This window comes from Lontra canadensis, unplaced genomic scaffold, assembly GCF_010015895.1.
Source record: "Lontra canadensis isolate GAN:19392208 unplaced genomic scaffold, GSC_riverotter_1.0 scaffold77, whole genome shotgun sequence".
Classification (NCBI taxonomy): Eukaryota; Metazoa; Chordata; class Mammalia; order Carnivora; family Mustelidae; genus Lontra; species Lontra canadensis.
Window position 1 is genome coordinate 7,561,244 of NW_022631071.1, and position 23,957 is coordinate 7,585,200.

At 34.6% G+C, this 23,957-nt stretch overlaps 1 protein-coding gene across 1 annotated transcript in view; it reads right to left on the reverse strand.

The window, feature by feature from the left end:
• Positions 1–278: 278 nt before the first annotated feature.
• FAM133A (family with sequence similarity 133 member A) overlaps positions 279–23,957 on the reverse strand; it is a 53,759-nt gene continuing 30,080 nt past the window's right edge. Inside the window, exon 3 of the mRNA XM_032881829.1 lies at positions 279–1,422. Within this exon, the coding sequence (XP_032737720.1) occupies positions 579–1,322 (744 nt within the window). The 5' untranslated portion in view covers positions 1,323–1,422 and the 3' untranslated portion in view covers positions 279–578. The remainder of the gene's footprint in view (positions 1,423–23,957) is intronic.

A 23,957-nucleotide genomic window follows, 5' to 3' on the forward strand; every position in this document is an offset into this window, starting at 1 on the left:
GCAAACCAGGAATGAGAATGTTAACTGTAGAGAATAAACTGAGGGATACTCTGGGGAGGAGGGGAGGGGATGGGTTAAATAGGTGATGGGTATTAAGGAGGGCACTTGTGATGATTGTTGGGTATTGTATATAAGTGAGGAATCACTAAACTCTACTCCAGAATCTAATATTACACTGTGTGTTAACTAACTGGAATTCAAATAAAACCTTGGGGAAAAAAAGATATATCCAAATTAGATATTTTAAAATTAGATATATTTGGGGGCTCAAAATTATTCTAAAACATTTTAATTAAATTCCAAATGTTTTAACTACTAGCAGGAACAACAGGGTTTTAGCTCTCAGAAGAATTAACCATTGGAAGGGAAAACACACACACAAACAAAATTATATATTTATGCTCCAGGCAATGGTTATGGCCCTTTCTGGCACAGTGGCATATGACTGGCACTCAGTCAGGAATAATTCTACAAACAAAGGGAAATTCATGCATTTTTTAAAATATTCCCTAACATTCACAGTTGATATTTCCTTAAATTCTTGCTTTTTTAAATAGGAAATCTTATTTTTTTTTTTGTTATCCTGACTTGTGACTTGAACCCGACTTCTTTTTCTTCTTCTTACTATGTTTCTTGTGCTGTTTCTTCTTCTTCTTCTTTGCTTTATCTGTCGATTTTTCTTGCTCTTCATGTCTTCTCTTCTTTTTTGCTTGCACTTCCTCTTCGTAATCTGATTCTGATGAGGACTCTGATGATGAGGGTTTATCTTCAGGATAAGTCTTCTTTCTTTTTTTGCTGAGACTTCTAATATACTTTTCTTTCTCTGTGCCATCCTTTGACTTCTTTTTCTTTTTCACAGATTCCTTGGTCTCTGATTCAGATTCATATGTAGAGCTTTCTGATGATTTATATGAATGGTTCTTCTTTTTCTTTCTCTTTTTTCCTTGTTTTTTTTCCTCATTTTCAGAATCAGAACTGCGTGAAGAATCAGAGCTTGATGAAGAAGATGAAGACTGACAAGATTTCTTCTTTTTCTTTTTCTTTTTTTCTTTTTTTTTAGAAGAGTTCTCATTTCCACTCAATAATTTCTCTCTACTTTTTTCTAATTCTTTTTTCCAATTCTCATTCATTTTTTCTTCAAATTCAGCTAATGCCTTGGAGCATTTCTTTTTATTTTCTAATTGTTTCTTCACTTCTTCCCAGGTGGGCCTTGGTCGATTCAGATAATCTTGTATTGTTGGGCCTGTAGATTGAGTCTGGCCCCTCCATCTGGCCATTGCTATAGGATTCATATAGGCCACTCGATTATCTCGCTTCCCCATGGTGCCTGATCGTTCCAAGAGCAGACTCTCAATGCCAAGAAGAATAAAGATAAACTATCCTTTGGTTCTTCACCTGCTGGTATATCAAGCAGGCTCCATTCTGTTAGAGAAGAAGAAGGAATGGTTACAAAATGCCTTTAATATGAGACAAAATAAACACATAAACTTAATTGTTCATCAGTACCAATCAGTATAGTATAGTAGAAATTTTCAAAATCTTAGACCTTTGGAACAAAGAATATGCACATTTAAGACTTTTGTATACTTAAGATATTGTGGTATGAATATAACATACAGTATTTTTTATACCTCATGTAAGGTTCTGACTTACTTAATTTTTAAATAAATATTTCATTTTATATGATACTGCTTTTCTTTCTTTCATTTGGCCTTATGTAGTATAAAAAGAAATAAATTTCTACAGCTGAATTCTGTATGAGGCAGATCTCCTCCACCTTAACAAAGTGCAGCACAATCCACTCTGACAGAAACCTAGGAGTCATACCTGAAAAATCCTGTCCCTCAAGTCTTATATCTAATCCATTACTATATCCTGTTGTTTAAGCCTTGACAATAGGTCTCATATCTATTCACTTTTTTCCAAATATATTGTCACCAATTTAGTACAGATGCCATCATCTTTCACTTGGACTATTAATCTCTATTATCAATTAAGTATTATCTGCCAGGGACTGCTTAGTGTTTTGTAACAGATTTTCTCATTTAATCTCTTGACTAATTCTATGAGGATGATTATATTATTATCCCTATTTCACAGATGAAGAAACTGAGTCTTAGAGAATTTGAGTAACTTGCATAAACTAACAGCTAAAAAAATTTCCAAACTAGGATTTAAACCAAGGCATCCTGACTCCAAACCCCGAACATCTAACGTAACACTATATTGTCTCTTTACATCAACCTCTTAATTGATACCTTTATTTCTACCCTTACTCTCTTCAATTCCAGCCCCACACTACAACCAGTTGGTCTTAAAATAATACAGTGGTTTTATATTTTAATGAGAGTAAAATCCAGACTCCTATAAAAGTCTTATATGATCCATTTTGTTTCTTTTTATTAGTTTTTAAATTTTTTAAAAAATATTTCATTTATTTATTTGGCAAAGAGAGATAGAGAGAGAGAGAGAGAGAGCCCAAGTAGGTGGAGCAGTAGGTAGAGCAATAGGCAGAGGGAGAAGGAGAAGCAGACACCCTGCTGAGCAGAGAGCCTGATGTGGGGATCCATCACAGGACCCTGGGATCATAACCTGAGCTGAAGGCAGACACTTAACTAAGCCACCCAGGGACCCATCTCTCTTACTTTCATCACCCCTTTACTCAATTCTATCTTTTCTTATCTTCTCTTGGTTTCTGGAACATGATAAGCTCCAAGCTTAGCCATCATGGCCCATGCTACCCCATTCTTCAAGTCTCAGCTTATTTATTTATTTATATGTATGTATGTATGTATTTTTAGAGGGGGGGTGGTCAGAGGGAGAAAGAGAATCTTAAGCAGGTTTCATGCCCAGAGCAGAGGCCAATGTGGGGCTTGATCTCATGACCCTGAGATCATTACCTGAGCTGAAATCAAGAACTGGACACATTCCAGAATGGCTGCACAAGCCTGCAGGATCCAGCAATTGCACTACTGGGTATTTACCCCAAATATACAGATATAGCAAAAAGAGGGGCCACATGCACCCCAGTGTTCATAGCAGCAATGTCCACAATAGCTAAACTGTGGAAGGAGCCAAGATGTCTTTCAATAGATGAACTGGATAAAGAAAATGTGCTTCATATATACAATGGAATATTACTCAGCCATCAGAAAGGATGAATACCTACAATTTGCATCAATATGCATGTAACTAGATGGTATTATGCTAAGTGAAATAAGTCAAGCAGAGCAAGATAATTATCATATGGTTTCACTCATATGTGGAACATAAGGAATAGCACAGAGGACCAAAGAGGAAGAGAGGGAAAACTCAATGGGAAGAAATCAGAGAAGGAGACAAACCATGAGAGACTCTGGACTCTGGGAATGGTTACAGAAGGGAGGGGGGTGGGAGGATGGGTAACCGGGTGATGGGTATTAAGGAAGGCATATGATGTGAAGAACATTGGGTGTTATATGCAACTAAGGAATCATTGAACACTACATCAAAAACTAATATGTTAGCTAACTTAAATAAATAAATAAATAAATAAATAAATAAATAAATAAAATGCTTAAGAAAAAAATTGGATGCTTAACCCATTGAGCCACCCAGGTGCCCAGGTCTCTAAATGTCAATTCCTCAGAAAAGAAACTATTAGGTGGAACTACATAAAATTGCCAATTATATGGGACAGAACAGTTACCAGCCACTTCATAAGTATCAACTTTATATTAAAGCATGTTGCCTTTGTACCTTTCCCCATACACATTATTCTGTATTACAGTTCCTCATATCTTTTATGCACAACACTTATCAAACTGGTGATTATTTCATTTGTCAGATTATTTGAATGTGTGTGTGTGTGTGTGTGTGTGTGTGTGTGTGTCCACCACTAAATATAAGGCCAAGAAGAGTAAAGGCCATGTTTAATCTTTCTTATTCAGCATGGTGCTTTTAGTATCTAGTATGCCATGTGGCTCATATTAAGTATTCAATAAATATTGGTTCAATAATAAACAAAAACATGGATAGATGGGTTTATGGCTCTGGGAGAAAGGACATTTAGAGAAGCTTCCTAGAATTGGTGATGTCTGTACAGGAGTTTTAAAGAATAAAAGTTCACCCTGGAAATGAAGACATGAAGAACATTCCAGGCAGAGCAAACACAATGTGGGAAAAAAAAAAAAAACAAAACAGGAATATGAAAGAGCACCATGTGTTCATGTTGATGGAGTTGATGGAGTCTAAATTTCAAAAAAAAAGCAATGGCTAGAAGTAAGGCTACATAGAGAGGAAATAGCCTGATCACAGAGCCCCTCTAAAATATATAGTTGTTAGGAAGCCAACAAAGTCCTTTAAAGAAAAGAAAAAGATGATCAGGTATATCATAGTTTTTCTGGACAGTTTCCATCCTGATTCTGACCCTTTAAATCAACCAAACATATGTACTCATAATAAGCTCAATGTCAAAGATGTTACAATGACTCTTGGTGATAGTTTCCTGCATTTAATTGTTGTGTTCATGATATTATTCTCCTTCCCTTTCAGTTCTGTTCAGCTCCTCTTAGTTCTTTCTGTCATTTTCATTCTGACTGATACTCTAAATATTTATCAGATATTATTGTTTCCCTGACATTATAAAAAGCCCTTAAAAACTTTAGTTCATATTCAGCTTGCTTGTTCTCTTGCTACTGGACACTTAGAATAGCATAATTCATTCTAACTTCAGTTCCTTGAGACCTAGTCCTGACATCATCTAGAAAGACAGGCAAAGAGAAGTTCATAAAAACTTTGGATGTGATTCTAAGGATGTTGGAATTCATTCTATGAGACTTAAAGTGAAGTTAATTGGGAGATAATGCTTATTTTAAATAGAATGATATGGCCATGTTTGAGTGTTTATGAAACAATTTTTATAGCATGGAAGTTGGATTGGATGCAAGTAAGAATGAAGGCAATGAGATCACTTACGTATTCATGCAGACAGGAAGTGAAAGGGCCTAAAATAAAATCAGCAGAATTTTGAATAGAGAGGGGAATATACATGAGAAATGTTGATGTGATTACACTAAAATTAATGACTAATTGCATACAAAGGGTGAGAATGGGAAAGGATCTGACAAACACAGCATCCATTTTGATAAAAGTCCTCAACTAATATATTATATTATATTATACACAACTAATATAATCCTCAGTGAAGTAAAACAAGAACTTTCCCCCCATGGTCAGGAAAAACACAAGGATGTCCACTCTCACTATTATTATTTAACACAGCACTGGTAGTCATAGTCTCAGCAATCAGACAACAAAAAGAAATAAAATGTATCCAAATCAGGAAAGGAGAAGTCAAACACTCACTATTTGTAGATGACATGATACTCTATGTAGAAAACCTGAAAGACCAAAAAATTGCTAGAACTCACGTACCCATTCAGCAAAGTCACAGGATACAAAATCAATGTACAGAAATCTGTTGCATTTCTAGACACCAATGATGAAACAGCAGAAATAGAACTCAAGGAATCAATCCATTTCCCAATTGCACCAAAAAACGTAAGATCACGAAGACTAAACCTAACCAAGGAGGTGAAAGATCTGTACTCTGAAAACTACAGAACACTTATGAAAGAAATTGAAGAGGATACAAAGAAGTAGAAAAACTTCCCATGCTTATGGATTAGAAGAACAAACATTATTAAAATGACTATACTACCCCAAGGAATCTACACATTTAATGCGATCCCTATAAAAATACCACCACGATTTTTCATAAAATTAAACAAACAATCTTGGGGAGCCTGGGTGGCTCAGTGGGTTAAGCCTCTGCCTTCGGCTCAGGTCATGATCTCAGGTTTCTGGGATCGAGCCCCGCATCGGGCTATCTACTTAGTGGGGAATTTGCTTCTCCCTCTCTTTCTCTGCCTGCCACTCTGCCTACTTGTGATCTCTCTCTCTCTGTCAAGTAAATAAATAAAATCTTAAAAACAAACAATCCTAAAAATCTGTATGGAACCACAACAGGCTCCAAATAATCAAAGCAATCTTAAAAAAGAAAAGTAGAACTGGAGGCATCACAAATCTGGATTTCAAGCTATATTACAAAGCTGTAATGATCATGACAGTATGGTACTGGCATAAAAGCAGACACATAGATCAATGGAACAGAATAGAGAACCCAGAAATGGATCCACAAGTATATGGTCAACTAATCTTCAACAAAACAGAAAAGAATAACCAGTTGGAAAAAGTCTTTCAACAAATGGTGCTGGGAAAACTGGACAGCAACATGAAAAATGATTAAACTTAACCACTTTCTTACACCATACACAAAAATAAATTCAAAATGGATTTAAGACCTACATATGAGACAGGAAATCATCAAAGTCCTTGAGAAGAATGCAGACAGCAACCTTTTTGAGATCAGTCATAAAATCTTCTTACTAGTCATCTCCAGGGGCAAGGGAAACAAAATAAAAAATGAACTACTTGGACTTCTTCAAGATAAAAAGCTTCTGCACAGCAAAGGAAAGAAACAAAAGTAAAAGGCAACCTTCAGAATGGGAGAAGAGATTTGAAAATGACATATCTGATAAAGGATTAGTATCCAAAATCTATAAAGAACTTATTAAACTCAATATAAAAAAAACTAATAATCCAGTTAGGAAATGGGCAGGAGACATAAGTAGATCTTTTTCCAAATAAGACATCCAAATGGCTAACATATACATGAAAAGATGCTTTTAACATCACGGATCATCAGGGAAGTAAAAATCAAAACTACGATGAGTTATCACCTCACACCTATCAGAATGGCTAAAATTATTAACTCACAAAACCACAGACATTGGCAAGGATGCAGAGAAAAGGAAATACTCTTACACTGTTAGTGGGAGTGTAAATTGGTGCAGCCACTCTGGAAAACAGTATGAAGGTTCCTCAAGGAGTTAAAAATAGATCTACCCTAATATCCAGCAATTGCACTACTAGGTATTAACCCAAAGGATACAACCATGCTGATTAGAAGGAGCACATGCATCCAAATGTTTATAGCAGCCATTATTAACAAATCAACGATAGCCAAATTATGGGAAGAACCCAAATGTCCATCAACCAAGGAATGGATAAAGGAGTTTAGAATGTGTGTGTGGGGTGTGTGTGTGTGTGTGTGTGTGTGTGTAATATACAATGGAATATACAATGAAATATCACTCAGCCATGAAAAAAATTGAAATCTTGCCATTTGCAGTGATGAGGATGGAGCCAGAGTGTATTATGTTAAGTGAAATAGGTCAGTCAAATAAAGAAAACACCATATTATTTCACCCATATGTGGAATTTACAAAACAAAGAGGTAAACATAGGGAAGGGGAAAAATATAAATAGAGAGGGAAGCAAATCAAAAGAGACAAAACTATAGAGAATAAACAGGGTTGGTAGAGGGTGGTGGGTGGGGGATGGGTTAAATGGATGATGGGTATTAGAGAGAGCACTTGTGATGAGCAGGGGGTGTTGTATGTAAGGGTTGAATCACTAAATTCTATGCCTGAATCCAATTTCACCATATATATTAACTATCTAGAATTTAAATAAAAACTTTAATAAAAAATAAAAAATAAAAATAATGAAATAAAAAATAATCATAAAGAAATTATTTTGCAACATAAACAAATAATTCCCTTTTGATCTTCTATTATGTACCAGACACTATGTTATTTGTCATGGAGATTATGGTCTAGTAAAGTAGTAGCTATTACACAAATTTTAACAAAATGAGTATGCAATTATAATCATGATTAAAATGATGAAGGAAAAGTACAGGATGCTAGTGAAAGCTATAATGAGGACCTAATTCAGAATGGAAGGTCAGTTCTCAGACCCTAACATATAATCTGTGACCTTATAGATAAATCGGAGCCAGCCAGATGAAAAAGTTGAACAGGAGGTGAGTAATAAAAAAACCAAAGTTGACTGAATATTCCAAGCAGAAGGAGTAACAGATGCTAAGGTCTTGAAGTGAAAAAGAAAAAGCCAAATACAATGCAAAATATTGACATTATTACACTCCTGAAAATCAGTAATCATATCATTTTCTCCTCCTTGAAAGTGATTGTATCTGTACTATTTTTCAATGAACATGTTCTGGTGAAAGTCGATATGAATTTTAGTTAATTAAATGCACATTTTAAAGTTTCACAATGTGATTTATATTGTAAATATCACCAAAACTAGTTACTTTAGAGAATTCCTCTATTTTAAAAATAATTTCATTGAATTTTCAGTGATATGTCTAACTGCAGACAAATTACCACAGACACATGTACTTAATAGAAAAACATTTTCAAATTAGTTGCTAATCACTCTGAGGCTTAATCTGAAGCATCCAACTCTTCTGCAAAGGTCTGAACATTTGGATGAGGTTCCAATAAAAATAAACTTACATTCTTTGTCCACATTAGTTAAACTAAATTGAAATAACATGCTACTGGAATAAAATCCTCTTATAAAGTTACTGAAAGGATTTAAGATAGTATTGAATTTACTAAAGTATTAAAAAAACAATAGTCTACACATACATGCTAACAATATCTTAAATTATCACAGTATGTTTTGCCATTCCACACCAAATATTATAGAGGGAACAGCTACAGAACAATCTAATTCATAGGCCAAATAAAAGATAGAGAGAGGGTTTATAAAGAAATTTAATGTTGCTTCACAATTTCTTGAAAATATCTAACTCAAGGAAGTGTATGTAACATGATATCCTTTCTTCTCAGTAAAACTCAAGCATAAGTCCATTCTATTTTAATTTTTAACATGACTATTTTGAGAGAGGAATTACTGCCTTTATTTTAACTGGGAACAACCTCATAGAAAACTATACTGTGCAACTGTACTACTGGGTATTTACCCCAAAGATATGGATGTAGTGAAAAGAAGGGCCATCTGTACCCCAATGTTCATAGCAGCAATGGCCACAGTCGCCAAACTGTGGAAAGAACCAAGAGACCCTTCAACAGACAAATGGGTAAAGAAGGTATGGTCCATATATAATATGGAGTATTATGCCTCCATCAGAAAGGATGAATATCCAACTTTTGTATCAACATGGACGGGACTTCAAGAGATTATGCTGAGTGGAATAAGTCAAGCAGAGAGAGTCAGTATATGCTCTGTTTACTTGCAGAGCATAAGGAATAACACAGAGGACATTAGGAGAAGGAAAAGAAAAGCGAATTGGGGGAAATTGGAGGGGAAGGTGAACCATGAGAGACTGTGGACTCTGAGAAACAAACTGAGGGTTTTGGAGGGGAGGGGGATGGGGGGTTGGATGAGCCTGGTGGTGGGTATTAAGGAGGGCACATATTGCATAGAGTACTGGGTAAGGTGCATAAACAATGAATTTTGAAACCCATACAAAAAATAAAATAAATAAATAAGTAAATAAATAAATAAATAAAATTAAAAAAGAAAACTATACTGTGTTGAAACCATTTTCTTCGTGTGAATTCCCTCCAGCATACTTGTGTCATGGAACATTCATTGTTCTAAAGAAAAGGTACAGAATATGAAATACTGCCTACTCTTTCTTTTCTTTGTAGAACTGCCAAATAATAAAATATCAGTCTCTGCCATGTTAAGGATGATAGCAAACAGCTTACAGCAGCAACAAAATACTGAAGATGCAAGAGATAAAATAAGAGGGAATGGTTTTAGGAGGGTAGAATTTCTAAGTATAAATTTTAGCTGTTTAAAGAAACGAGTATTTCACCCACTTATTTATGTTGATATAGTAACATTTTGTATTTTATATTAAGAAAAACAAATCATTATTGTTTAGCTTTTTTTTCTAATGAAGTAAAATGCTTTCTAAAATTTTTATTTAAAATTTCAATGTGATATAGCATACCATAATGTAATTATATATATTATGAATTCTAGGTAGGAAAGGATATTTTTACTGAAGTATAGTTGACACACAATGTTATATTAGTTTCAGGTGCATAACAAGTGATTTGACAATTCTATACATCATGCAGTGCTTACCAAGGTAAGTGTAGATAATATTTGTCATTATACAAATTTATTACAATATGATTATTTCCCTATGCTGTATTTTTCATTTCCATGGCTTATTTATTTTATAGCTGGAAGTTTGTACCTCTTTTTTTTAAGATTTTATTTATATATTTGATAGATAGAGATCACAAGTAGGCAGAGAGGCACACAGAGAGAAAGAGAGGAAGGGAAGCAGTCTCCCTGCCGAGCAGAGAGCCCGATGTAGGGCTGGATCCCAGGACTCTGGGATCATGACCTGAGCCAAAGGCAGAGGCTTTAACCCACTGAGCTACCCAGGTACCCCTGGAAATTTGTACCTCTTAATTCCCCTTTTGCCCATCTCCCTACACTCTCTCCTCTGGCAACCATCAGTTTGTTCTCTGTATTTATGAATCTGTTTGTTTTTTCTGCTCATTTGTTTTGTTTTTTAGATTCTACTTGTAAGTGAAATCATGGTATTCTTTCTCTGTCTGACTTATTTCACTTAACATAATAGCCTCTAAGTCCATCTATGTTGTCACAGATGACAAGACTTCACTCTTTTTTATGGCTAGTATTTCATTTTACACACACACATACACACACACACACAACTTTTTTATCCATTAATGGATGCTTTAATTATCAATGGACACTTAAGTTACTTACATATGTTGGCTTTTGTAAAAAATACTACAATAAACAGGGGTGTATATATGTTTTCAAATTAGTGTTTTTGTTTTCTTTTCTGGGTGAAATACCCAACAGTGGAATTACAGGATCGTATGCATTTTTATTTTTAATTTTTTGTGGAACCTCCATACTGTTTTCCATTGTGGCTGCAGTAATTTACATTCTCATCAACAGTGCACAAGGGTTCCTTTTTCTCCACATCCTTGTCAACACTTGTTATTTCTTTCTCTCTCTCTTTTTTTTTAATAGTAGTCATTCTGACTGGTAGGAAGTGATATCTTCCTGTGGCTTTGATTTGCATTTCCCTGATGATTAGTCATGCTGTGCATCTTTTCATGTATCATTTGGTCATCTGTATTTCTTCTTTGGAAAAATATCTATTCAGGTCCTCTGCCCATTTTTAAATCAGATTATTCGTTTTGTTTTTATGTGTTTGAGTTGAGTTGTATAAATTCTTTAGATATTTTGCAGATAAACTCCTTATTGGATATATCATTTGCAAATATCTTCTCCCATTCTGTAGGTTGCCTTTTCATTTTGTTGATGGTTTTCTTCACTTTGAAAAATCCTTTTTATCTTGATATAGTCCCAATAGTTTATTTTTGCTTTTGTTTCCATCTCCTGAGTAGACATTCAGAAAAATCTCGCTAAGGCCAATGTCCAAGAGATTACTGCTTATGTTTTCCTTTAGGAGTTTCATGTTTTCAGGTCTTACATTTAGGTCTTTAATCCATTTTGAGTGAAATGCTTTCTTAAAACAATTTTTTTTTGTTTTAGGATATTTTTAGATTTACAGAAATGTTGCAATTCATATCTTCTGTACCCAGTTTCCCTTATTTAATATCCCACATTAATTTGGAACACTTGTCACAATTGATGAGCCAATACTGACATATTTATATCAACTAAAGTCCATTATTTATTCAAATTCCCTTAGTTTTTGGCTAATGCCATTTTTCTGTTCCAGGAACCCATCCAGGATACCACATTATATTTAGTCACCATATTTCCCAGGCTCCTCATGATTATCTAAGTTTCTCAGAATTTCCTTAGTTTTGATGACCTTGACTGTTTTGAGGAGTACTGATCAGACATTAGAATCCTCTTCAATTTGGGCTTGTCTGATGTTTTTCTCATTGCAGGAGTTAGGTTTAAAGTTTTTGGAGAAAGAACACAGGTAAGGAACCATTCTTACTACATCATATCGAGAGTACATATGTTGATCACCTGACTGAGGTAGTGTTTATCCTATTTCTCCACTGTAGATTACCTTCCTTTTCCATGCTGTATCACTTCCATGCTGTATCACTTGGAAGTGATACAGCATGGAATGGAGACTTATGAAGACTAGAGAATGGAGACTTATGCTCCACCTCCTTGTTGGAGGAGTATCTATATAAATTATTTGAAATTTATGTGTGTAGGAGATTTGCCCATTCATAACCACTGATTTAATTTTTTCAATCATTTATTTGTGTCAGTATAGATGAAGAGTATTGATTTTATAGTTTGGGTAATATTTCAGTGCTACTTTATTCTGTTGCTGAAATAGTTCTAGTTTTGGCCTTTGGGAACTCTTTTGGTTGGCTCCTGTGTCCTTTTTCTTATTGACTGTCCTCATCATTTTGTTTCTTTTTTTTGTTTCTTTGTTTCAAATTTTTATTTGAATTCCAGTTAGTTAGAATATAATGTGATATTGGTTTTGAGTAGAATTTAGTTATTTATCCCTTACATATAACATTCAGTGCTCACACAAGTGCCCACCTTAATACCCATCACCCATATATCACAGTCCCCACTCATCATTTTGGTTATTAAGCACTCCCTATTTTCTGGCTAAAATGCTCAAAAATCATTTTGCATATCCCCCATATTAGCCCTAGAGTCCTATCAGGGTATCGTTGCACTAGGCCCTGTTAGCAGACAGGGCTAGGAAATATACGAAGTGGTTTTAATTCATCCAATCACATATGAAGTTTGAAATAAATACGTGACACTTGTATAATGAATATAAATTATTTACAGATAATATGCAGAATAGTTTGTTGACTATAATGTGACACCTAGGTGATAGGACTGAGTCATCATCAACAGAGTCCATGTTGTGATTATTTCTTGATTAATAGCAAGGAGCTCTACTGTGTATTTCTGAAATTGCTTGAAAAGTCTAAAAGTCTAAAGAAAAAAGCACCTCAGAAGAACTTTAGCATTTTGCCCTAGTGAAGAAGCCATGGACAGAATAATGGTATTGTTTATAGTGCCAGTGTCAATGTTTTAAGAAACCCTATATAGAAAGCCATTATATACATAAGTACCAAATTCAACTATGGATTTTCCAATAAAATGCATTTGGTAAGTTTTGGATACTCACTAGCAAATTTCTCGAGTCTTCCTTGACAACAAATTTTGTCCTACAATGTATGTTTAGATGAATAAGGTGTGAGCTATACATGGAGTAACCAAAATGTCCTAGGAACACTGAAGATTCAAGTTCTATTCAAGGAGTTCTCTTACATAAACCAAACCTAATTGGATACTAGTTTCTTTCCATCTGCATGATGACTCCTATGAAAATATACTCCCAAAATAGGGTTAGTCACATATCTTCTCCATACTAATCCAGTCTCTATTCATTTAACAAATGTCTCACAATATGAATTTTGAAGAAACCCTTGACAAGACCCTTGACAAGATCCCTTAAGTCCCAAAGTTTATTAAGTCAGTGTTTTTTAGCACTAAACATCTAAAATCAATTTTGTTCATATCTGACCAGAGTGTAAATGGAATATCATTCATATATTAGACTTTAAAAAGTGAGATAGGCATGTACCTTTCATAGTCCTTATAATTTAATAAACATTTTAGTGCTAAAAGTGATTATATTATATTAGAGAATCATAAGATGCTTCTTGAGGCAATACACTGTGTATCCAAAGTGATCTATAGTCTAAAATCTGTTAACTTTTCCCTAGGATCTAGTTGTACCAGGTTACACCTGTCATCTCTTCTAATAGTTTATAAACAAAAATAAGGCCCTAAACATACGAAGCAAAATACCAGGGGGAACTTCTTACTTTTTTGTCAAAGAGCACAGTTCAAAAATACGTCTATTTATGCATGGTTTTAAGTAGACTTACTTGGTTTTACATGAATCAGTGCTTCAATCACTACCTTCTGTAACCTGCCACCCTAACACAATTTTTAAAATGTATTTTTAAAAACAGAACAGGTAATTTGATGTAATCTGTGTATATGAATACACTGGCTGTTAAATAGCATAGAGCATCACAGTTATTTACTGAAGCTGGGTACATTTAAATGAGTCACATTTCTTTTCATATTAGAAATGACTACATATGCATAGTTCCTAAAAATTCAAATGCTAGTGCATTTAGACTTCTTTGTTATAATAACTAAATTATGATATTTATTGGGAACAATAGTAAGCTGTGCTTGGAAGCATCACAAACTAAAAATTTGTATTTGTATTGGCACTGCTTTATCATGCCAGAATCAAAGGGTACTATATTTCCATGACTTACCTAATATGAACATCCACGTGGAAAAATGGCTCAGTTTTCATCCTCAGGGAAAGACAAAAATGTATCTCAATTCCAGAAAGAAGACTGAAGAAGGGTTGGGTTGATGAAGCAGATAAAATATCTTAGAAAAATTCACTAGGCAGGCTATATTAACTTCACACATGCAGCAAATCACCATTAGAATTCATTATCATTAGAGTTGAAGGCCTAGCTCTTCCATTCACTTGTTGAATGATCTCAGACAAATCATATAACCTCTCTGTGTCTCAGTTCTTATTTCTGCAAGTTGAATTAATCTATGATCATTTACAACTTCATTCCCTGCCCCCAGGTTCAAATGGAATACTCTTTGGCTATCATTCACTGTTCATGGTGAATATTGAAGAGTGAATTGAATATTGACCATAAACAGGAACTCTTCCAAGTAGTTTACATGGTTTATTTCATTTGATTCTCACTATCGCATGAAGAAGATACTATTATTTTCCCCATTTGATAGATAAGGAAACTCATTCTCAGGAAGGTTAAGTAAAATGTCTGTCTCCTAGTTAGTAAGTGTTAGAACCAAGATTAGATCTCTATGAGTCTGATTTAAAACTTGCATTTTTCAAGAAAGTTGTAGCATGAAAAGTAGCTGCAAATTCTGAGAACTTTAATGAAAACATTATGGTGTTATATGCAAATAATGAATTTTTGAACACTACATCAGGAACTAATGATGTACTAAAAAAAAGAAATGCAAGTGAAAATAAAAGTATACATTACAGAGCTGGTAAGGCTGGGGAATAAAGGAAGTGAATGAATGTCACTGATGTCAGGATAGAGGTTGTTTCTAAGTAAAAAAGAAAGGGAATGTAATCAGGAATGGACATATAGAGGTCTGCCAGAATGCTGGTAATGTTCTATTTTGTTACTTGGATGGTGACTACATATGTGTTTATTCATTATAATTTCTTAAACTCTTATGTTTTATATACTCTGTTGTATATGTAATGTTTCATTGTAAAACAATTTGACTGAAAAATTAAAATAAAAAGAAGTACATTTCTGTAAAGCTATGAGAAGGAACTCAAACTCTGTTTCATGAGAAAACTAAAGCCTGCAACAAAATCACTGTCATCAAAATGTTTTGAAAGCCCTGTAAGAAAGACGAACAGTGTTATGTGGATAGACAGTGGTGATAGAAGCACACAATGAGAAAATACTAATGCTACTGAACTGTATGCTTTCAAATGGTTAATGTAGCAAATTTTATGTTATGTATTTACCACAGTAAAATAAAATAACTTTAAAAAGAAAATATGAGGGGCACCTGGGTGGCTCAGTGGGTTAAAGCCTCTGCCTTCGGCTTGGGTCATGATCCCAGGGTCCTGGGATCGAGCCCCACGTCGGGCTCTCTACTCCACAGAGAGCCTGCTTCCTCCTCTCTCTCCCTGCCTGCCTCTCTGACTACTTGTGATCTCTGCCAAATAAATAAATAAAATCCTTTAAAAAAAAGAAAATATGATTATTATTTGTAGCTATTCTTCTATCCCTCAAGTTTAGAAGGTCGCAGGACAAGTACTTACTTCAAAGGACAGAAAAGAATCTAGTGTTAATAAAATTTAAATTGGTTGATACTATAAGTTTCTATAAACTAGAACAACTTGAAGTGGGAGTTCCACTAATTTGTCAAATCAATCTAAAATTTTCAGATACATGAAGCATAAATCTCTCCTGGGGTGGGGGTGGGGATGGGAGCCTAGCCTACACTAATCAGCATTTTTTTTTCCTGCATTACCATGTGGCTGGATACAACTAAATTTTATGATAACAAGGATAACTTGAGAAATTGGAAATGCATAGAAAACTCAAAAACACCAGGTAAGATATTAAGTTCAACTTCTTTTCTCACCCAACCTGATGATTACCAGAACAGTAAAAATGGACTGATTCAAGTTTTCCCTTCTCTTTTCACTTGCAAGTGTGGGGATGCCTAAGGAACAGTGTTTACTACAAGAAGCAAAAAAGGAAATGGAAACTATCCAAATCAGCCCGGGTAATCGATAAACTCCACTAACAGTTTCTTCCTTTTATATTACAGGTTACTTATCACTTATCTCTGTTTCTTTGTACAGCTGTATATGTTTCTGCCATTTGTATTTATAGATTGTCATTTCTTTTCTCTTTTTTTTTTTACTTTTTAAATTTTTTTTATTTTCAGCATAACAGTATTCCTTGTTTTTGCACCACACCCAGTGCTCCATGCAATCTGTGCCCTCTCTAATACCCACCACCTGGTTTCCCCAACCTCCCACCCCCCGCCCCTTCAAAACCCTCAGATTGTTTTTCAGAGTCCATAGTCTCTCATGGTTCACCTCTCCTTCCAATTTCCCCCAACTCCCTTCTCCTCTCTAACTCCCCTTGTCCTCCATGTTATTTGTTATGCACCACAAATAAGTGAAACCATATAATTGACTCTCTCTGCTTGACTTACTAAATTTTTTTAATTTTTTTAAAATTTCTTTTCAGTGTACCAGAATTCAGTGTTTATGCACCACACCCAGTGCTCCATGCAATATGTGCCCTCCACAATACCCACCACCAGGCTCACCCAACCTCCCACCCTCCGCCCCTTCAAAACCCTCAGATTGTTTTTCAGAGTCCATAGTCTCTAACGGTTCATCTCTCCCACCAATTTCCTTCAACTCCCTTCTCCTCTCCATCTCCCTATGTCCTCCATGTTATTTGTTATGCTCCACAAATAAGTGAAGCCATATGATAATTGACTCTCTCTGCTTAACTTATTTCACTCAGCATAATCTCTTCCAGTCCCATCCATGTTGATACAAAAGTTTGGTATTCATCCTTTCTGATGGAGGCATAATACTCCATACTGTATATGGACTACATCTTCCTTATCCATTCATCTGTTGAAGGGCATCTTGGTTCTTTCCACAGTTTGGAGACCGTGGCCATTGCTGCTATGAACATTATAGATTGTCATTTCTAATTTCTTTTTCCCTCCATGAACTGAAGATCCATAAAGGATAAAGGCATAGCATGCTCTATTTACTGCTTTGGCATATATCCTGAGTCAAAGAATTTGCTAAGTTGACACATAACAACATTTAATATCATTATTTTTGCCTATTTATTATATCATTGCCAGTTGTCATAGAGGTATTCAGAAATACAGCAAAGTTTGACACTAGGAAGTCAGTTGCTTTTACCTAGACTCCCTTGAATCTTTTTTACCATTTGACTGACACTGAAATAATCTGCCTATATAATTGGCTAAATTAGAAATCTGAAGATTCAAGTAACTTTGTTTGATTTACTCCAAACTCAATAACTCCAGATAACTTTTTCTCTATGGAAAAAGTCAATCTAACCTGAAATTGTTCAACAGCCTTGAATATGACCGTACCGATTATTTAATGAAATCCCTTAAATCTTATGATAAACAGTCCTACCAAAACCTTAAATCTATTGGGCTTAATTTATTTTAAAATATTTGAGCATGAAATTCCTTATCATGGAAATCAACTTGATACCTTAAAAAGTAGAGGAACATCTAAAATGTTTATTTCATGCTAAAATGGAAGAAAACCTGCTTTTTACCGGTTCAAATTACTGGCTCAGAAAATAAATAATGGGGGGCACTTGGTGGCTCAGTCTGTTAAGCATTGGCCTTTGGCTCAGGTCATGATCCTGGGGTCCTGGGATCAAGCCCCTCATTGGGCTCCCTGTGAAGTGGGAAGCCTTCTTCTCCCTCTCCCTCTGCCTGGTGCTCACCCCTGCTTGTGCTCTCTCTGTCAAATAAATAGATAAAATCTTTTTAAAACATAGAAAATAAATCATGGATCCATAAGTTTATTCTGACTATACTAAAATTTAAAATATATTAAACTAAGGTTTAATCTATATGGCAGAAATACATAACCCTATGTATACATAGGTTATAAATCTATATGGCAGAAATATATAACCCATGAGACAGGCACTGATGTTAAACAAGAGAGATCAAGTCAATGATTTCATGGGGCATACATTTTAGAAGAGGAAGGCAATTTAAAAATTTGGGCTTTATTCCAAATATGTCATAATGCATCTAATCGAGACTTTAATAGAAGACACTGTGTGGGGGATATAAAGAAACAAGTTAAATGACACAATGAGGAAACACTCATATAAATCCAAAATGTGGGACAGTCTATAAAACAAACAGCTGGTCTTTTCCAGAAATTACATGGGAGAAAATGTAAATATTCTTTAAAAAAAGATTATTTAAGGAGACATAATTAAATACCATGTGTGAACTTTGATTTTAGATTCAATAAAAAAAACAGTATATGAGGTTTCTTTTTGGAGTAAATGAAATATTCTAAAATTAAATTGTGATACTGAATACTCAACTTTTGCAAATTTGCAGTAAATCATTGACACAGTCAAAATGAATAACCCCAATAAAAACTATTAAAAAAAGATTTTGAGGGGACACTGAAGGTATCTAATATTGGTGGGTATTAGATAATATCAGAAAATTATTTTTTATTATATTTAGTATTATAAGATTGAAAGTATAGAAGAAAATATCCTTATTTTTAGGTGATGCATGTTGAAAATTTGCATCTAAAGCATTATGAGGTCTGTAACTTACTTTCAAATTGTGCAGCAAAACAGAGAAAACAAACACAATAAAATGATAAAAGTTCTTGACTCTAGGTTGTGGGCATATAGGTATTCACAACAGAAGTCTTACAAGCTTTCTACATTCTTGAAAATTTCACAAAAAGTTGTATGTTATTTTTTAAGAGAAAAAGAAAAAAAAAGAGAGAGTGATTGGAAGACATTAAATAGGGAATGATAGGATCAATTGTTTTTAGGCATCTTAACAAATTTGACTTCCTTACTGTATGATATGATAAGTAAGACAAAAATCACTCAGTTGCTGAAAACCAAATAAAATGAATATATTGGGAAGTAACTGATTATGAAGCTGAAAATATGTCCTGTCTACAGCAGTAAAAATAGTAAATATGCAATTCACTTTTCCATTTTGCTTCCTATCTATTACACCTTTAATTTTTCAATTTTGGCTGGTTCACTTTTTTTGTGGCCAACACATAAAGTCAAGGATCCTTAATGCCCTTAACATAAAAACCAAAGACTTACATGAGACTTTAGGCTCCGATCTAAATGATCTCTTCACTGCTTATCTCTTCCTCCTTACCTTCTGCCTCACTCATCTTCCTCCCCCTCTGCACCTCAAAATCAATGGCCTTTTATAGTATCTCTGATATGCCACACACACACCCTACCCAGGACCTTTGCAGATACTATTTCCCCTCCCAAAGTGGAACTTGAAAATCACTTATTTAGAGAAGCTTGACTTGATTTCCTTGAAAAAGCTAGGTGTGACAAGTATACTCTGATAGAACTCTGTGGTGTTTCTTTTAATACACATTACAATGATAATTATCTAATTTATGTAATTGTTTAAAACCATTTTCTCCACTAGACTATGAGTTCTATAAGGAAAGGATTCTATGTGTATTATGTTCACTAGGGAAGCTTTCAAGAAAACATTAGCCTATAACATGCTAATTGTCTCATTTAAAAACCAACAGAAAACCACCTCTTTTAACCCCATTTCTCCTATTATCTAGTACTTCATTTCTCTGTTGTCCTTTTTTAGCAAAACCTCTGGAAAGGGATGTTTATACACTGTTTTCCTCTCCTCTCCTCCCATTCTGTCTTGAATGCACACCAGTTTGGGGCTTTTACCTCAACCACTCTGCGAGGACTTTTGTTGTCCAGGTCACTAATGACTTCCATGTCACTAAAATTAATGATCGATTTTCATTTTTTATCTTAATTTCACAAATCAACATCAATTGACAGAGTGGATTACTCCCTTCTCCTTGAAACATTTTGACTTTAGTTGGTTTCCTAGATTAAACACACTCTTGGTTTTCCTCTCACATTCTAGCTGCTCCTTCCCTGTTTCCTTTTCAGGTTCTTTCACACTGGTCAAAAATAAATTAAAAATAATATTTGTTAAAGTTTGTGCACTAAACTGGTAGTAAGTTTTAGGTTGCAGAACAAAAATTAAATTAAAAAATATGTAATAACCAAATTTGAAAGGTATGCTGATGAAAACAAAAGGTTCTTTTATTCAGGCAAAGTAATAATCCTCCTTAAAAGGTTATGATTAGCACTTTCTCACTATTATAATTATTTAATCAATTGTAAATAACTACTATAAGTAACTACAAATTGATCCCTTTTATCACATTTTCCTACCTATAATTGGTCATCTAATGTATTCTTCCTCATTGCTTAAATTCCTCTAGCCTCAATGGAATCATTGTTCTGAGACTCAATTTCCTTAAACAAATTCTATTCCACCATCTGGACTCCTAATTTTATATCTCTATAGTGCTTTCAAATTTACAGAGTAAATTAATAAAAGAAATATGAGAATAAATTTTATGAAATAATTTGACAATCTAAAACAATCTATGGAATAAATATCCATATCTCTAAATACTTCATGACCAAATTGGACTAATATAAACACTTCTGATAGCAACAAACAGATATTACTCTAAGACTATAACTCAAACTGGGATACCAGGATCCATGGGGTTCTCCAAGATAATCCCAGGGGGTCTACAAGTTTCTCATTTTTCCAACTATGTTATTTGTATGAGGCCTTATTTTCTTCATATACTTCAACCAAAACATCATATCACAAGAGATTAAATGTAGAAACATATATGAGAATTATTAAGTTAACATTAAAGAGATTGGAGGGGGAGATAAACCATGAGAGACTATGGACTCTGAAAAACAATCTGAGGGTTTTGAAGGGGTTGGGAGTTGGAAGTTGGACCAGCCTGGTGGGGGGTATTGTGGAGGGCACATATTGCATGGAGCACTGGGTGTGGTGCATAAACAATGAATTCTAGTACACTGAAAAGTAACTAAAAAAATTTAAAAAATTTTAAAAATGTAAAATAATACATCCTGCTCACTAAACACTTTTAACTTGGAAGCTATAATTACTTTTCAGAAAATGTTATTCAGTTTAAATGCAATGACCTTATTAACTCCTATTTTCAAATGAGTTAATAAACATTTTAAACATTTCTCAGTTTTAACTTTTTATACCTTAAAGATCAATAACTATTATTTATCAGATATTATTTATCACATAAACAAATGCTCTTTGGGGTCCTCAGCAATTTATAATAAAGTAAAGGAATCCTGAAACACAAAACATCAAGAACCATTGCTGTGAGAAAATGTTTCTCAGAGTATGTGCACTGACTATTTGTATCATAGCCATCTAGGATACTTATTTAAAATATAGATTTCTGGGGGCACCTGGATGGCTCAGTGGGTTAAGCCTCTGCCTTCAGTTCAGGTCATGATCTCAAGGTCCCAGGATCAAGCCCTGCATGGCTCAGAAGGGAGCCTGCTTTCCCCCTCTCTCTGCCTGCCTCTCTGCCAACTTGTGATCTCTCTCTCTGTCAAATAAATAAATAAAGTCTTTTATATATATATATATATATATATATATATATATATATAGATAGATTTCTGGGCATCAGAAATTCGGGGGTCATGAACTTTTATTTTGACATATCCTTCAGGTGACTCTTATACATACTAATATTAGAAAATTCTAATAAAGAGGTATATTGACTTTGGAGTGTGATGGATTCAAACCCTAGTTGTGCTGCTTCCTTGTTATAATCCTAGGGTATAAAACCCTTCACTGATTACCTAATCTTACTTTCCCCTCCCTCCATCTCCTGAATCCTCTTCCAACTGCATGTCCTCAATTAAATAGTTCCTCATTTCCAGAGGAAGCTCCAAAATTTCTATGTAACAGGAGTTTAGAAGCAGCAATCATCTATATCTTAGAAAGGTAGGGGCTTAAAGTTGCACTTCCACAGGAAGCACATTGCTTTTATATAGTATTTCTATTTGGGATGATGAAGACCGATATCTGGTAGAGGGAAAATATCCCCTAGGCTACTCATGGGCATAACCACTTACTTACTTGCCTCTGCTCCTAAACAGGAAGGTCCTCCTCAAAGGATTTTATTTTCTGTTCTTCATCTTGGAGTACATGGCACCATGAAGCTGGTGGCCACTTTTTCCTTCCTTAGCCCCACCCCAAATCAGTTACCTTAGCCCCACCTCAAATCAGTTATCCTCACAAAGCTGCCATCTTCTACTTCCTCAATGTTTCCTGTGATTTGCATGCACAGTTCTGACCAGTCAGAGGCCTGGAAATGGTTATGGTATCAGTGATTTAACCAATTAACAGAAACCTATCAAAAACCAATGAAATTTTGCCTAGCAGTGAACCATGCTTTAAGCACCACAGGGTTATTTAAAGAAAGTAAAATTCTCTGTAGAACAGTGCTACTCAAGATGTAGTCCACTAACCCTCAGGATCAGAATCATATAGGGTGTGTGTGTGTGTGTGTGCGCGTGCATGTGTGTGTGTTTAATGCAGATTCCTGTGCTCCATCTTAGATTAACATGTATCAGAATATCTGGCAGTCAGTGAAATCTAGGAATTTGTAATTTTAATAATTTCCTTAGGTTATCATGCTAGAAGTTATAGTCTGAAAACCATTGCCATAAGGGAAATTTCAATAAGAAACTATAAAAAAGGGGTGCCTGGGTGGCTCAGTGGTTTAAGCCTCTGCCTTCGGCTCAGGTCATGATCCCAGGGTCCTAGGATTGAGCCCTGCATCAGGCTCTTTGCTCAATAGGGAGCCTGCTTCCCCCTCTCTCTCTGCCTGCCTCTCTGCCTGCTTGTGATTTCTGTCTGTCAAATAAATAAATAAAAATCTTTAAAAAAATAAAAAAAAGAAACTGTAAAAATAAGGAAATTGGCACATTCTGTATCACTACCTAGTTGTTTTATTGATTGCAAATGGATATCATCCATGTAACCTTCCACATAATATTTGCTTCCTTCTGTGTAAACACTATTTACTATTCGATCAGTGTTCTAGTAGTACCAGGGACTAGTAGTACCAGTAGATTAGGGACATTAATTCAAACTAACTACAGTTATAAGATAATGACATATAAAATAATATGTCCATCTATCAGTTTATAATGAGAAATACTATAAACACAGGGATATTCAGTTTGATAACAAACATATTCTGAATTTCTCAGATAATACACATACAAAAGTTATAATGGGAAATTACCATGGTGAGCCAGGAATCACTAGAAAAGTAGTCAGTAGATATTCTTAATGACTACTGCTTCAAAATTTAATTTGATCTGCCTACCCATCTCCACCATTGGGTTGGGGACTAGAAAATTCCAATCTGATAATTAGGACATTTCCTTTCCTACACAGCTGGAAACTCACAATTAGCTCTCCAATTATTCCTAATATAGTAATTTTCTTTCTGGTTATTCAGTTTCCTGTTAAATGATTAGATTTGGCCTTTTCAATTTATCATCACATTATATGAATGCCTCCTTGAAACTCAAACAAAACTTCTGGCATTTCCAAATCAAATTATCTACTCACCAGCAGTACCTTTGTATAATTTTGCAAGTGGCTTATCCTACTGTGGCTTTTCACTTTTCTTAATTTTACTTTGAAATTCTAACACCATTGTACTGATTTTGTAAGACACTTGGAATTTCAAAAATATAAACAAT